Raw genomic sequence first — 15,154 nt, forward strand, 5'->3', positions numbered from 1 at the left:
GTCTTGGACATGGTTCAACTATGTGTTTTTGGGTTCTTGTTGGGCATGAGGAAATGGCTCTAGAAAACCAGCTGAATCACCTGAATGAAAACTAATCACTATTGAATATTGATACTAAAAGTTTGTTCATTCGCTACTACTGTGGACTATCAGAGACACGATCTAGCCATATAGATCTGATCGGATGAAAACTAATCACATCGATAAGACGACTGCCAAGTACCAACTAACTAAAAAGTCTTTAAATAACAACCAGCAACAACGCCTATAGATCAAGAGCAGATGCAATAAAAACCGTAAATATATAAAAACAAAGAAGTAAGAACTAGAAACTTTAATGATAAGCATGATAGCATGTTGCCATGTTCAACGACACGAAAAGACGTTAACGTAAATTAAGAAATAAACAGAGGCTTTTGTATCATTGGAACTATTCGTACCTTTTAGGCAAAGACTTTTATTTCGTTTCGTTGTAACATCGTTTTCATTAGGTTTCTTCTCTCCGCCTTCATTTGTTTCATGGGAAAGAACTAGACGAATGAAAACAGTTCTATCTAAGAGAACGAGAACAGAGAGAGAGAGAGAGAGAAAGGAAAGAGTGACAGGAACAAGAGTGGGCGGTCAGCTGTGCCGTCCCAGCCTCCCAGGCCCACAAGACGAACGTGAATGGATTCATTACATGACAAACGCAATGGATCAGACTAAATCTGTTCTTCCATCTTCACCACATGGTCACTTAGAAGCAATTGCTAATTTCACCTGCCCTTCACCTTCATTTCTCTGTCGCTGTCACATTCCCAGAACCCGTTTTAGGTCTCTACTTGAACTTGTTTATGTGTTCGGTGTCTCGAACCAAAAAGAAGAAGAAAATACAGGTGCGATTAAAGAAAATAATTATTGTAGAAAGTTTTCTTCTTCTTTCCTTTCTTTTTAAAAGAAAAATAATTATAATTTTTTGAGCTACTTAATCAGATTAAATTCCTTAAGAACTTGGTTTATAATTTTTCAATCCACAATCATGGGTCATGTTATAAGGTTGCTTTTTTTAGGTCAATCCTTTTCTCTATTAAAAAAATAGTAAGGTTACAAAATAAAAATTAAATTACAATTCAATCCAAAACAAATTGGTTACGTTCAGTTTTTCACAATCCTATACTATTTGGTTCAAACCGGAATATTACTGTAAAAAACATGTTGTCTGGAAAAATACATTTAAAATGTTTAATTTTGAATGAAACGAATCTGTACGATATTTTTACTTTATTCTATTTTATAATATAATTCATTATCTGTTGCCATATTATTGGATATGTGGGTAGATAAACTAGAAGTTCAAAACTCCCTACCAACCTACTTGACATCGGATTTCCTGCCAATAAGATCTGATCCCTACTCAAAACTCTCTCTCTCTCTCTCTCTCTCTCTCTCTCTCTCTCTCTCTCTCTCTCTCTCTCTCTCTCTCTCTCTCTCTCTCTCTCTCTCGTAGTCCCAGAATTCTCGAACTCTGACTTTAAAAAGTGAGTCCTCATATTTCAGTGCAAATCTATAAACACTCACCACATCAATTCAGTCAATCCCTCATCGATTCAAGAGATTGAGCTCATAAAACTCCTAAAACAAAATTTATAATCTCAAGTTTTCTATCAGTTAAGATCGACTCTCCCAATTATTTCTGAATTTAGTGCGATTGAGAGTTTCTGACTCTTATTATTTTCATTTATAAAAGTAATTTTCTGTTTTCTGACCCTCCAACTGATATTTCATTTTCATTTATAAAAATAATTTTCCGTTTTCTGACTCACCAACTCATATTCCAAATTAGCTACCGAACCCAATCCACAAATTAGGGTAGCTAAATCAAAAGTAGACAGTACACCTTCTAAACCGGGCATCGGCCGAAGAACGGTGGCGCAGCCCTGAAAAACAGTAGACATTAAATATCTTTATTCTTTCTTTATGCTCCACATGTCACAAGCTCACCATGGTTGCACCAACATTCCATGAACTCTAACCAAAAAACATGAAAATTCTAAAATTCTTATATAAAAAAGGATGTGACTAAACACACACGGCCACTGACCCTGCCCACGTTCGCTGTTATATCCAAAAGTCTCGTTCTAGCTCCTTTCTACTGACCTCACCCATCTATCCTCTCCTCCTCCTCCTCCTCCTCCCCCTCAGCAGCCATGGGAGCTCTCTCTCAATTCTTCTCCCACCTCTACACCATCTCCATCATCTTCTTCACTCTCTTCGCCCTCGAAGTCGTCATCCTCGTCCGCTCCATCACCGGCCTGAAACCCAACTCGGAGAAACGCGTCATCACCACCGCACAGTACCTGAAGCTCATCGACCAGAAGAACCCCACGGTTTCCTACTCCAAGAAGAATAAGCTGAGGGCTCACGAGGACTGTTCGGTGTGCTTGTCGGAGTTCGAAGAGGGCGAGAAGATTAGGCAGCTGAAATGCAAGCACAGGTTTCACAAGGACTGCGTTGATAAGTGGTTGCAGCAGTACTGGGCCACGTGTCCGCTTTGCAGGACGAAGGTGCTGTCGGACGACGTGGTGGCGAGTTATCACCGACTGAGAAATCAAGTGGAGTATGATGGCAGCGATGAGGAGCTAATCTTCTTGTTATCTTCGTTGCAGGGTAACAATTTCCATAGATTCTTCTAACTTTGTCGTTTGTAATAATTCTTTTTCCCTAGATATATATTAAAATACCATATATAATTTTCTGTTCTTTTTTTTTTATTGTTAATGTAGAAGAATTTTTCTTCCGTAGAACCCGTTTCCCCTTTCCCTTATGTAGCTTTCTAGCACATAATGTACATATAGTGAAGGATAATCTGAGAGAGCTGCACAGAAATATAAGTCTACGGGCATATATCTCTCTTTGTAAGTGAGAGGTTGTCAGTTTGACTCACATAAAATTAATTGTAGTTCTCAATTATTGATATAATGAAAACAATTATGTATAGATTAAGTGCTTTCATTTGGCCAATACTTTTATTTTGGTAATGTTTTATCTAACATCAATAGCTTGTACCTTTTGGGTTTTCGGTTAATTCTAAGGTTTTAAGTTTCTCCGAAATTACTGTAAATTTGAAGTATCGAAACGAAATTTATATACTATATCATTTATGTCAGGAATTTCTTGAAATTTTTCAAAATTTTCCGTACATTTCCGTGAAATTCTTAATTTCCTAAATATCTACACACACAAAATATATAAAAAAAAATGAGAAAATTTCACAAGTGGTCACTCAACTATGACTCATTCGACACTTTGGTCACTCAACTATTATATTGTCAATCACTTAAGTCATTTTGTTAATTTTTTTCATTAAAAAAATTATAAAAAATACTCTTTGGGTGACTTAAGTGATTGACAGTGTAATAGTTGAGTGACCATAGTGATATATTTGAAACTTCAGTGACCAAAGTGTCGAATGAGTCATAGTTGAGTGACCATTTGTGAAATTATTCCTTAAAAAATTCACACTGAAATTTTATCCGAAATTTCTCTGAAAATTTTGTGAAATTCGTTTGTCACTGACAAAATATGAAATTTTGATTTTTTTTGGGGGTTGAAATTTGCACCCCTAAAATTACAAACTACACCCCATTTTATTTTTTCAATAATATTTCTTGTCTCCTTTTTTGCACTTACTAAAATACCCTTGAAGTCATTTTTTCTTTTTTCTTTTTCTTTGTAGGTCTTTTCTTGTCTCTCTCCCCCCTCCTCTTCCAGACCACCACCAAGGTCCTCTCTCTCTATCCTTCCCGATCTTCACCAAGGACTCCGCCGCCACCGCCATTATCAACCTCCACAACCTTGCCACCTCACAACAACCGCTCATTGACCGTGAAAACCTTAAGTTCATTCTCATCATCCTCCTCATCGTCGTCGTCACCATCGTCGCTTCATTCTTCCTCTGCCGAATCCTCTGCTGCATCCACGATGCCCCCGCCCGAGTCTCCAGCCGCGGAGTATCTCCGGCTGAATCCGCCACCGCCATGGCCCTGATCGAGATTGGCAACCTCAGCCGCCGCCAAACAACTACGACGTCCAACTCCAGCCTGCGTCGCTCCTACTCCAATGGATCGTTCGACTTCCTCGTTGACGACGACTCCGAGGTCGGATTGTCCAATGCCAGAAACCGCTGGTCTGATCGGAAAGAAGAGGTGATTGTTGTTCTCGGCGAGCTCCCACCGCCGCTGCCGTCGGAGGCCAGTCTAGGCGCTAACGTGGCCTCGGGAAGGAGCTGGCTTAAAGAATTCGTGCATAGACTCTCCAGCTCTTCTCTACGAAGCTCCGACAGATTCTTTACCGGTAGTAGCCGTCAGAGCAAGATTGGCGGAACGGGAGATCAGGAAGATCGGGAAGGAGAGAGAGAGAGAGAGAGAGAGAGAGAGAGAGAGAGAGAGAGAGAGAGAGAGAGAGAGAGAGAGAGAGAGAGAGAGAGAGAGAGAGAGAGAGAGAGAGGACTTTGGTGGTGGTCTGGAAGAGGGGGGAGAGAAAGAAGAAAATACCCAAAAAGAAAAAGAAAAAAGAAAATCTGACATTGAGGGTGTTTCAGGAAGTGCACAAAGAGATGATATGAAATATTATTAAAAAAATAAAAAGGGGTGTGGTTTGCAATTTTAGGGGTGCAAATTTCACCCCCCCCCCCCTTTTTTTTTTTCCAATCAAGTTGAAATTGGATATAACAAAACCCTCTTTGCTTTATCTGCTACCAAAGTACTCATGCTCTAAGTCTCCAACCACATCATGATTCTATTTGCAATCGTGAGGCAAATTATGGAAATGACAGGGGGAGTGGCAAATCATGGCACTACAACCAATATAGTAGTGATGATCATACTATTTATCCTGGTGCAAATCGTGAATACAATTCTAGAGCTAGGAATGCACAAGGAAGACGCGATAGCCATTTGTCTCTAAATGAGTTTGAATCACTTTCTTCAAGTCTCGACTCAATGGACATAGAAACTCAATATAGTGATAACCCTAACCCATTTCATTCTCATTATCCTCATCATGAAATGAGTTCTGCCTCAGAAAATACTTACAGAATTGGATCAAGCTCACAAGGTGGAAGCACATATGGCTTTTTTTATCATTCTTCATCCCAAATGTCGTATGCTTCATACAATGAAACACCATATTGGGTAATTCCACAATATCCGAGATATGGATTGCATGTGGGAATAGATCAACACACATACATTACCCATGTGATGAATGTGATGCCCCGGAAATTTGTATTTATTTTCCGAGGATTTTTGGGAATTTAATTGGTGGTTATTGGACGGTTTCGTGGCTCGTGGATGGAGTGGAAGTGTTTCGGACGAATTGTTATTCGAAAAGTATGGTTTTAGGGGGGTGCGAAGGTTGACTTTTTATACGTTGGGATTCTCATAAAACTTCCTTCACAAAAGTCGTAGAGCGCGTCGATATGAGTTTGTGGACATGCGGAACGCAGAAATCGGAGTTTGTATGAAGAAGTTATGGCCATCGGAAAAAAGTTTCCATTTTGGTATATATGGGATTTTTCCGGAAAATTATTAGAAAAATCTGAGTTTCCATTTTGGGAAATATTTTCTCTCTCTTCGGTCCCGAGCCCGGTTTCGCCTCTCCACTTCGCCGGCGTCATTCTCCCTCATCCAGCCGCCTCTGGAAGCGATTCAAAGTGGTTTCTCTTCGCCTCATCCTCCTCTACATGTCTGTGGAAGCCATAGAGCGTGGGTCGAGCTGTGGTGGGCGCTGCAAGGCTGAGAAGAAGCTGCGGTTGAGCTGAAATCGCCTTGATCGGAGTCGGCGATTCCAGCCACCTTTGTCGGTGATTCTTGGGGGATTTTGTAGCCCAGAGGACATAGAAGCTTTCTCCTAGGGTGGCTTGCATTGATTCAACTTGCGGAGATCAAATTTTGGAGTTTGGGATTCGAGGGTTCATCGGAATTCAAAGCTTTCGAGGTAAATTCCGGTCAAATGGCTTTGATTAAGACTTTGTGCTAGTTATGAATGTTGTAATTGGAGTTAAGATGGAGAACTTTGGTGTTGGAAGTTTTGCCAAATTCTGACTTTGGATTGGTGGCGGTGTCACCATTGTGGTGGTGTTTTCCGGCAGTTTTCGGCCACCTCAAGGATAGTTTCTATTCTTGATTTCGATCTACTTGTCGATATGAGCATTTCGATATATTGTTTGTAATTTTTGGAGATCATATAAGCATGTTAGGGTTTTTGTGATTTCGATAATTTCTATTATCTATCCATGAGGATCCAATTATCCGATCGACTTGTGGTTTTGTCATATCGATTGTAGAAGTATTCCGGAGACATTGGGTGGTCTCAGATGTGGTTTCGCCTCGATTGGAGTTACTTTGGAGATTTTAGTTCAAAACAGGGGTTTCAGACTTAAATCGTTTGTGAATTGTTACTAAGTCGAGACCATATGTGTTTAGGTACTTGACAGGCTTGTGTTGAGCGGATTGCTGCAATTGTGCTTGTCTTGGTTAGCGTGTGAAGGCGCAGCGGGATTCAAAGGTGAATAAATCTCACGATATTCGTTATGAGCATAATTACCATATGATCTTGGAGTTATTAGGTTAACTATGACTATAGTTGGTATTAGTGGCATTCCTAAGTAGATGACTACATATATATGTGTGTGTGTGTGTGTGTGTGTGTGTGTGTGAAATATATATGTATTGGTGGTTTCGTTGTGATGTAAGCAATATTTGAAATGAGTTCATTATTGCTTGAGAATGGTAAAATTGCGTATTAAGTTGTGATTGTAGAATATCATGTGTTGTGATACCATGGGTCTAATATGACCGTCTTAATTGAGATTTAAGATATGGTAAAGGTTGTGTAGGAATATCTGTGTGATGAATCGATGACACAAGTGTGATGAATCTTTGTGATGATTGTCATGCAAAGGTTGTGTAGGAATATCTGTGTGATGACCGGCAAAATCTGTGTGATGATCATTATCTGTGTGATGACTGACGAAATTTGTGTGATGATTAGTAGGACGATGACTATCTGTGTGATGACAGGCGAAATCTGTGTGATGATTGCTATCTGTGTGATGACTAGCGAAATCTGTGTGATGATTAGTAGGACGATAACTATCTGTGTGATGATTAGTAAGACGATGACTATCTGTGTGATGATTAGTAGGACGATGACTATCTGTGTGATGACCGGCGAAATCTGTGTGATGATTAGTAGGACGATGACTATCTGTGTGATGACCGGTGAAATCTGTGTGATGATCGGTGCGATGACTGCTCAGTAGCGGAGTTGAATTGTTATTAAGTTAACAAAGATCAAGAAAACTGCTGTGATGGTCGGAGCTACCTATGGATGTCAGAGTGTGGGGTTATGATGATTGCTATGACTTGAATTGCTTATCTTAATGTGACCTCCTGAACTAAAACTGTACGCAGGGGTTACTATGAATTGTTTTGCTTGTTTTGAATTGTGATTGCCTTGTTTTCTTCTTGATTTCATTGATTGATCTTAAAGGCCATAATGGTGATGATTGTGCTCTATGTGAGGATAGGAAGGTGATTAATTTTTTTCACCTTTGATGTCATGTTGATGACAAAGGATTCCGGTGGGAAGAAAATGAGTGTGAACTTTGTGACTCGCCGTTGTGCGTCAAAGGATTTCCAAAAATTACTTGAGGAGGTTTTGTTTGACTGAAATTTGTGTAATTGAATGCTAGGTTGAGAATCTAAGCATGTAGTTTAGTCACGAGTTGACCTACGTAAGCATGAGATGGGAGATTATGAAACAGATTGTTGTAATTGTGAGTTATGTGCTTATCGTGGTTAGGTTGAGGTGACTTTAGAATGTGTTTCTGTTTTGTGGTTTTGAGTTTACTCACGGGCTTACAAAAGCTTACCGGGTTTATTGTGTAGCAACTCGGTGCACCATTCAAATGGTGTAGGGGTTAATCCTGTAGGTCAGGGTAATCGTGGTTGAACCTGAGGTGGCTTGTTGGCAGCATTACGGTAGGAAGCCAATTTTGTGACTTTATCGTTATAAAGACTTCCGCTTGTAGTGAGCTCTGAGGAGCATTTACGTTTTATTTTGTTGTTAACAATTTAATTCGTAAGCTTGTGTAATATATAACTCAGTGGAGTGAGTGTATGTTAACTTTGAAAGTTCAGGGCATCAGTATGTACTTGGTTTAAAGAAAAGGGTGGAAAAAAGTTTCAAAGTATTTTGTATTGATGGTTGAACGAAATCAGGGGCGTGACAATGAAGTACCAAAATCATTTCCAAAATTCATGTACTTGGGAGCAGTATGTTAGTATTGTATGATACTAAATGGGAGCAGTTCAACCACATGGATTGAACCACATCGCAGTAGCTCTTATTACTAATACTTTATATTGCTTTTGCTATACTGGTTTATTTTCATTCACGGGGTTTTAGTATTACGTGCGCCCCCCCCCCCCCCCTCCCCCCCTCCCCCGATAATGACATGATGGCAAAGTCTCCCACTGGGTTCTAGCCATAAAAAAATAAATTAAAAAAATCACATTCACATTGTCAATATACATAACATTTATAATTACATATAGATAAAAACACTAATTTAGCAACTTACTACAGTTTTAATTAATTACTCGTCTATATTAAATATCATAATTCTATTATTTATGTATAATTTTAAAGAGGTTATATTGTAAATAGGTTTATTATAGGTTAGTTTCGTTGATATAAAAGTTTCATTCAAAAATATCATTTTATAAATGCAATTAATATGATTTCTTTATTTTTAACCGAAATTTCCACCAAAATCGAAACTTTCTCCGAAATTTCCTTAAATTTGAAGTATCGAAATTGAAACCGAAATTTGAAACCTTGGTTAATTCTTATTCAAAAGTTTATTTTAATTTTTGAATCACGATAAACCAAGTGTAAGTAGTCATAGTTTTAAGGCATAATGTACATATGTAGTGTGATTGGTGTCTTTGTGCAAGATTCGTCGACGGTATATTAATTTGTCGATACATCAATTAGACTAGTTCGATACAAAGATAAACTAATTCGAGATCAAATCAATCTAGTCTATTTATGCATGGAGATATTTATCAAATCTTGTCTATTTGATGTATTAATACATTAATGTCCTATAGAATTTTCCTTTTCTGCAAAGTGTTATTCAATCGCGAGAATACATGCATAGCTACATACTCTTAGAGTCACGAGTGCACAACTCATTCTTTTCTTTTTGAAAATGAGAGTTGAAAGGGAAGGCTTAAATCTCACATTCAAATTATTATTGGTGAACTATATGTCAAATTTGGAGAAGTAGAGATATTTTATATACTTCTCAACATAACATTCCAAACGAAATCATAAGATTCATCCTATTTGAATCTGAAATTAAGTGCTTATTATTGATGCATCGACAAGGAAACGTCAGGATCCTTTTCTCATGATATTGTCCTCAATTAGTGATGTTTATAAGGACTACCCCACGGATTTGTCTGAAGTGTTAGCTGTTAAGTAGGGTTATGCAACACATTGTGTCTTCTTGCTTTCATCTAGTAATTGACTTTATTAGGATCTCGAATTCACTATGCATAGCTCTTTTCCCACTAATCAAGGGTTATTTCGTCAGTGATGATTCAGCTATGCAAGTCGTTAAAAGGATGTCTAGTTTATTGGGGTAAAGTTAGGGACAAAGAAAGTAGATGTTGTCTGGTTACCTAATTTGATGACTCACCACAAGGTAGCAATTGTATACTCACGAGTTCTCTGTTAATCCTAGTCCTTATCATCAGTCTTAAAGTTAAGGGTCCTTGACCCAAAGCACCAAAATGAGGGAAAATTATCTCACTTACCCCAGCAAGAGATTTTTGTTTCCACCTACACAATTTAATAAGAAAATACCATTTTGCCCTAAGCCTAATTATCAAACTACAACATTGCCACTCTTTCCACTCTCCTCTCTCTCCAGACGACCTCTCTCTCTCTCTCTCTCTCTCTCTCTCTCTCTCTCTCTCTCTCTCTCTCTCTCTCTCTCTCTCTCTCTCTCTCTCTCTCTCTCTCTCTCGTCCCCACCAGCACGACGCCAACACTATCGCGCCATGGAGGCTCCAGACTTGGATGATAAGATCAGAGATTTCTCCAGTTGCAGCGAAGAGATAAGACAAGATCGGAGCTTTCTCAAGTTATGGCGAAGAGACTCGATGAGATCGAAGTTTTTCTCCGGTTGTGGCGAAGAGACTCGACGGCGAAGAGCTCCTCGAAGCCGAAGACGACCGCAATGTTGATGCAGGGTCTGTTCATCGGGCTCCTGGAGCTTTTCTCCTTCGTGGTTCACCGAGTTTGTAGGCAAGTTTTCATTTGAAGCCCTATACCACCATGCTACTGCTAGTTTACTAAGGGAAGGTTCATATCCTTCTCTCTAATCTCATTGATAAAGAAGAACATTATCATCGTTTCCAAAAAAAAAACCATTATCATATTATTTGTAGAAGTCATTTTAAATGGCTGCGTTGCTTTTTTTTCATGATAATGGCTACGTTGCTTTTTTTCATGACAATGGCTACGTTGCTTATTTCATGACAATGACAATGGCTACATTGCTTCTTTCTTGGTTTTGTTTAGTCGCAGTCAAGTTTGACCTAGTCTAGTTTCTATCTTCTTATTGGCCTTTGTATAATAATACATCTAATCCACAAGATGATGATACTGCTCATTACATAGCTACAGTATAATATAATTTTTGACATCTATTGGAGTGCAATAGACTTTTATTGAAGGTCTATTGGGGGGCAATACATGTTTTGAATTTATGTAATTTCCTTTCTCTTTTTCCTTAATCAAAGTTTTATTTGTTTAATTTTAGGGAGATTAGTTCCAATTCCGGCAATCGAAAGTTCTATTGGAGGACAATAGACGTCTATTGAGGGATAATACATGGCTGATAGTCGTCTATTGGGGGGAAATACATGGTTGATAGTCGTATATTGGGGGGCAATAGACCAGAGGTCTATTGGGGATAAAAAAAACCTTTCCGGTGAGATTTTCAGCAAATTCCAGTGGGCGGCGGCTGGTGACCGAATTCCGGTGGCCGATGACCAGAATTCGGAGAAAGTTGGCTGGATTTCGGCTGCCCGTGACCGGACTCCGGGCTCCGGCGAAGTCTCCTATAGTTTCTCTCTCTCTAAAGTAACAAAGGGGTGAGGGTAAAATGGTATTAAAAAAAAAATGAAAAACAAAAAAAAAAATCTTAATGGGGTATTAGGGAATACCTCCTTAGAGTGTTTTGGATAAAAGAGAATTAAAAAAACTTAATGGGGTAAGTGCAAAAAAAATCTCTAAAAATGGGGTAAATGGACAAAATCCCTAAAGTTAAAACTTAAAAGGTCTAAAAGTTTACATATTATAGTCAAAGGCTTGAAATATCCGGTTTCATTATTTGTGTTTTGTTTGATGTTTTTTTTTTAACAAATTACATATAAATTATTGACAAAAGATGACTTAACAAATACATCATCTAAATATTGAATTAAACATATAAGGACTAAATCTTACAAATAAAGACAATGTGCTCTCTACTTGTCACATGTCGTAAGTTAATTTACCTTTTTACCCTTAACTACTTCTTTTAACTTCTAATCCCTTTATAAGGATCAAATCTTTACAAATAAGGACAATATGCTCTCTACTTGCCACATGTTATGAATTAATTTACTTTTTTACCCTTAACTACTTCTTTTGATTTCTAATCCCTTATGTTACTCTTTTTTTTTTTTTTTAGAATAATCCGTTTATGTTTTTTTTTTTTTTTAGAATAATCCCTTTATGTTACTTTTTTTTTTCCTTGAGAATAATTCATTTATGTTACTTCACAAAACCTCACTCTCCTATTACTCTCATCTCATCATCTAATCCTGCTACTGTACTCGTCCAATCCTGCTACTTCACTCATACTCATCCAGTTCTACTACTGCACTCGTCATCGCCTAATCCTGCTACTGCAATCTTCCAATCCTGCTACTGTACTCATACTCGTCCAGTTCTGCTACTACACTTGTACTCGTGTTCTGTTACTGCACTCATCATCGTCTAATCTGCTACTGCACTTGTCCGATCCTGCTACTATACTCGCTGCACTTATACTCATCCAGTTCTGCTAATGCACTTGAGCTCATGTACAGATAACTTATCATTTTGTCATTTTGCAAAGCCATGGGTACGTGGTGTGCATGTCCAATCATTCAAATCCCACTCCAAACTCTTCTTCCCAAATGCCTTCAAATCCGGCACCACCGGAACATACAAATTCCGAGGCTTGCCTCCAAAAGCCTCCATTAATCACAACTCCCCTCAAAACCTACAAACTCTTCAATGCATATAGTCAAACTCCACCAAAAAAAAAACCCAATTGAACAACAACCAACCCCAGCTCACTGAAACCACATATTTCACCAAATAAACTCAATCAAATCCCCCCAACAACACAACCCCACAGATTTTCTGGTTTCTTCCACCCCACAAATCCCTAAAGCTTATCCCATCCACAATAACACCATACCCATCACAACCAAAGATCCCAACTTTACATAAAAACCTTTACCAAGATCACAACTTTTTAGCAGAAATGAAAACAATTAAACAAGAGAAAGAAAGATAACACCCACCACAAAAACCCAGCACCTTAATTCATAATTGCAAGCATGGAATAATAGAGAGCTAGAAGTACATGGCGATGATGAAGAGAATCAGGGGCATGGAGCAGGCTCTGATCGTCGACGCCATTGACGACAAGCTCGTCGCCGCCACAGAAGCAGCAGGGATTCCCATGATGCCCAATTGCCGGCGAGAGAGAGAGAGAGAGAGAGAGAGAGAGAGAGAGAGAGGACTTCTCGGCATTGAGCCCAAAGGTTGAAAACAACGATCGGGAAGCAAGCACCGGCTTTTAAAGTTGGAGCTGATTGATGGCCTTTCTCCAATGCCATGTGGACACGTGTCGGATAGTGGAGTTTGTACAGCAATGGTCATCAGGTGGAGTTAAGAAGAAGAGTTGGAATGTTTTGGACTGTTGGTATTGGGTCAGTGGCATACGCGTAAATATTTCATTAAACTGAGCATTTTGGTCATTTTTTATTAAAATTGAGGGTCAGGTTTGCATTATTTGGCTTTTGGGCCTGGGCTCATGTCCTTATTTGTATAAAGCTTTTTGAAAGTGGGTTTTCTGTGTTTACATCTTTAGTCATGTGCTATTATGTAATTTTCTATTTTTTTTCTTTTTTGTTGTTTCTTTAGAATCTTAACATGACTCTCGCTTAAGGGAAATATTATAAGCTAAACTTTCATTAAGTTATGAAAAAAGATGAGAATGCTCTCAACCAACCCTTGAGCAAGGATTTTAACGCTGATTTTTGTCGACAATGCTCAAGGCGTACCATTAGTTTGGCCTCAGCAAGAGAAGGCTTTAGCCTCTGCAAGGAGCTTTATATGTTGTTTTGGCAGCATCAAAGATGGACGGTGACCACTTGATCATGATCTTTTCTTGTCAGGGTCGGATTTTTGTTGTAGGTGACAACTCTTATGGTAGTTCATTTCGGCTAGGATAAAAATCTCTTATTCATTATCTGATGATGGAGGGACATACGTTTCCACTAAACTCAAGTATGCCTTAGTCAATCTGATTCAAATTAGCTCTGACGATTTGTGGCTTGGACTGTGTAGAGTTGGAGAAACCAGTTGCTACAATGATGGTAGTGTGCGACAGTAATTCCAAGTGCTATAATAGGGCAAACCCTTCACACTCATATTTAAAGGTTAAGACTTGTTCTCTAAGGAACTAATATCACTTAATTCTTTATTTGTCTATGAAAAGAAAATGTTGATCAATTGAGTATATTTACAATGCCTATAATTTCTTTTCTTAAAATTAGATTAACTAGGCATTAGGACATGACCTCTGTAGATAAGGGATGAAATGGCTAGATGCAATTTTTTAAAAATACATATGTTTTCTTATTGTTCTTCCTACTCAAATCTGATAACTATAGAACAACTAATACCAAAACCCTAGGTTTCGAGGAGCAAATCAACAGTGGACCTTGTACGTGGGTTTCTCTAACTGCATCAGGGCGCCTCCGGCATCGTATTCTTTACCCAAGAGAATCAGGACGAAGGAGTTTTGGGATTGACGTCGTCGATCCAATCCTAGACTGCTGCGCACGGCTAGCGGCATGGTGCTCAGGTTGGGTTGCCTTTTGGTTTTAATCGGTGGTGTTCCATTATGCATGGGTAGTTGCAGCTGCGAAGTCTCAACAGCGGGGGTTGGTGACACTCTCGTTTGAGGCGGCGTTTGGAGTAGCATATCGAGTTTTTGACTAGGAAGTGATGATCGTGATGTTGTAGATCTTCCGTGACAGACCTGCTTCCGGATTCCAAGGTGGAATCCTAGATGGATCCGTATAGACCAAGTTAGAGAAAGGTTTTATCGAAAATTCGACATAACCTCCCCTAAAAATGGACTATCCAAGAACCTGTAAAATCCAATAATATACTTCTAATATCATAAATCTCAACTCCCAAATATAATCCCTTGTCTCTCACAAAATCAACCTTCACTAACCATCAATGAATAGATAAAACAAAGTGTCTCGTCCAATATTTACATGCAATTTAAATAGACCTCAATTTACTTATGGCATCTCAAAGCTCCTCTAATTAACATAAGAACTACTACTAAGTAAACTATACGACTGATGTCAGAAGATCAAGTGGATGCATGCCTTTGACGTGGATATTGATTCGACCTCTACAACGCTAACCTGGGCAAAACAGAAAAAACCAAAGAGCCCTGAGAAAATCATAGAAAATGTGAGACAAGCTCAATAAGAGGACAAAAATATTAGAATATTTAAAACTACTTTCCAAAAATCTTATTTTCCTTAAAAATCATTTTTCTTTCGTAAACCTTTGGCATGCAATTAACCACTTATAGTAAAAAGACAAGTTCAAAAGTTATATGTCACGAATACTTTCAAACACCAATTTATAAGATACTTGTAACAAAATACGCACTTTGCTTTAGTAAGGTCTCAAGAAAACAGATGGTAATAACTGGGACGTAAACTCGATACTTGCTTGCAAAGGTAAC

At 38.6% G+C, this 15,154-nt stretch overlaps 1 protein-coding gene across 1 annotated transcript; it reads left to right on the forward strand.

Moving 5' to 3' along the window:
* The first annotated feature begins 2,052 nt into the window (after window positions 1–2,052).
* Window positions 2,053–2,995, forward strand: LOC112188056 (E3 ubiquitin-protein ligase RHA2B). The gene has a single exon (XM_024327075.2). The coding sequence runs from the start codon at window positions 2,187–2,189 to the stop codon at window positions 2,670–2,672; it is 486 nt and encodes a 161-aa protein (XP_024182843.1). The 5' UTR covers window positions 2,053–2,186; the 3' UTR covers window positions 2,673–2,995.
* The last annotated feature ends 12,159 nt before the right edge of the window (window positions 2,996–15,154 follow it).

Source organism: Rosa chinensis, chromosome 2 (assembly GCF_002994745.2).
Source record: "Rosa chinensis cultivar Old Blush chromosome 2, RchiOBHm-V2, whole genome shotgun sequence".
In the NCBI taxonomy this organism is placed as follows: Eukaryota; Viridiplantae; Streptophyta; class Magnoliopsida; order Rosales; family Rosaceae; genus Rosa; species Rosa chinensis.

Excerpts from the sequence above, each read along its gene's own strand:
- LOC112188056 (XM_024327075.2), top strand. The coding sequence starts at position 2,187 with ATGGGAGCTCTCTCTCAATTCTTCTCCCACCTCTACACCATCTCCATC.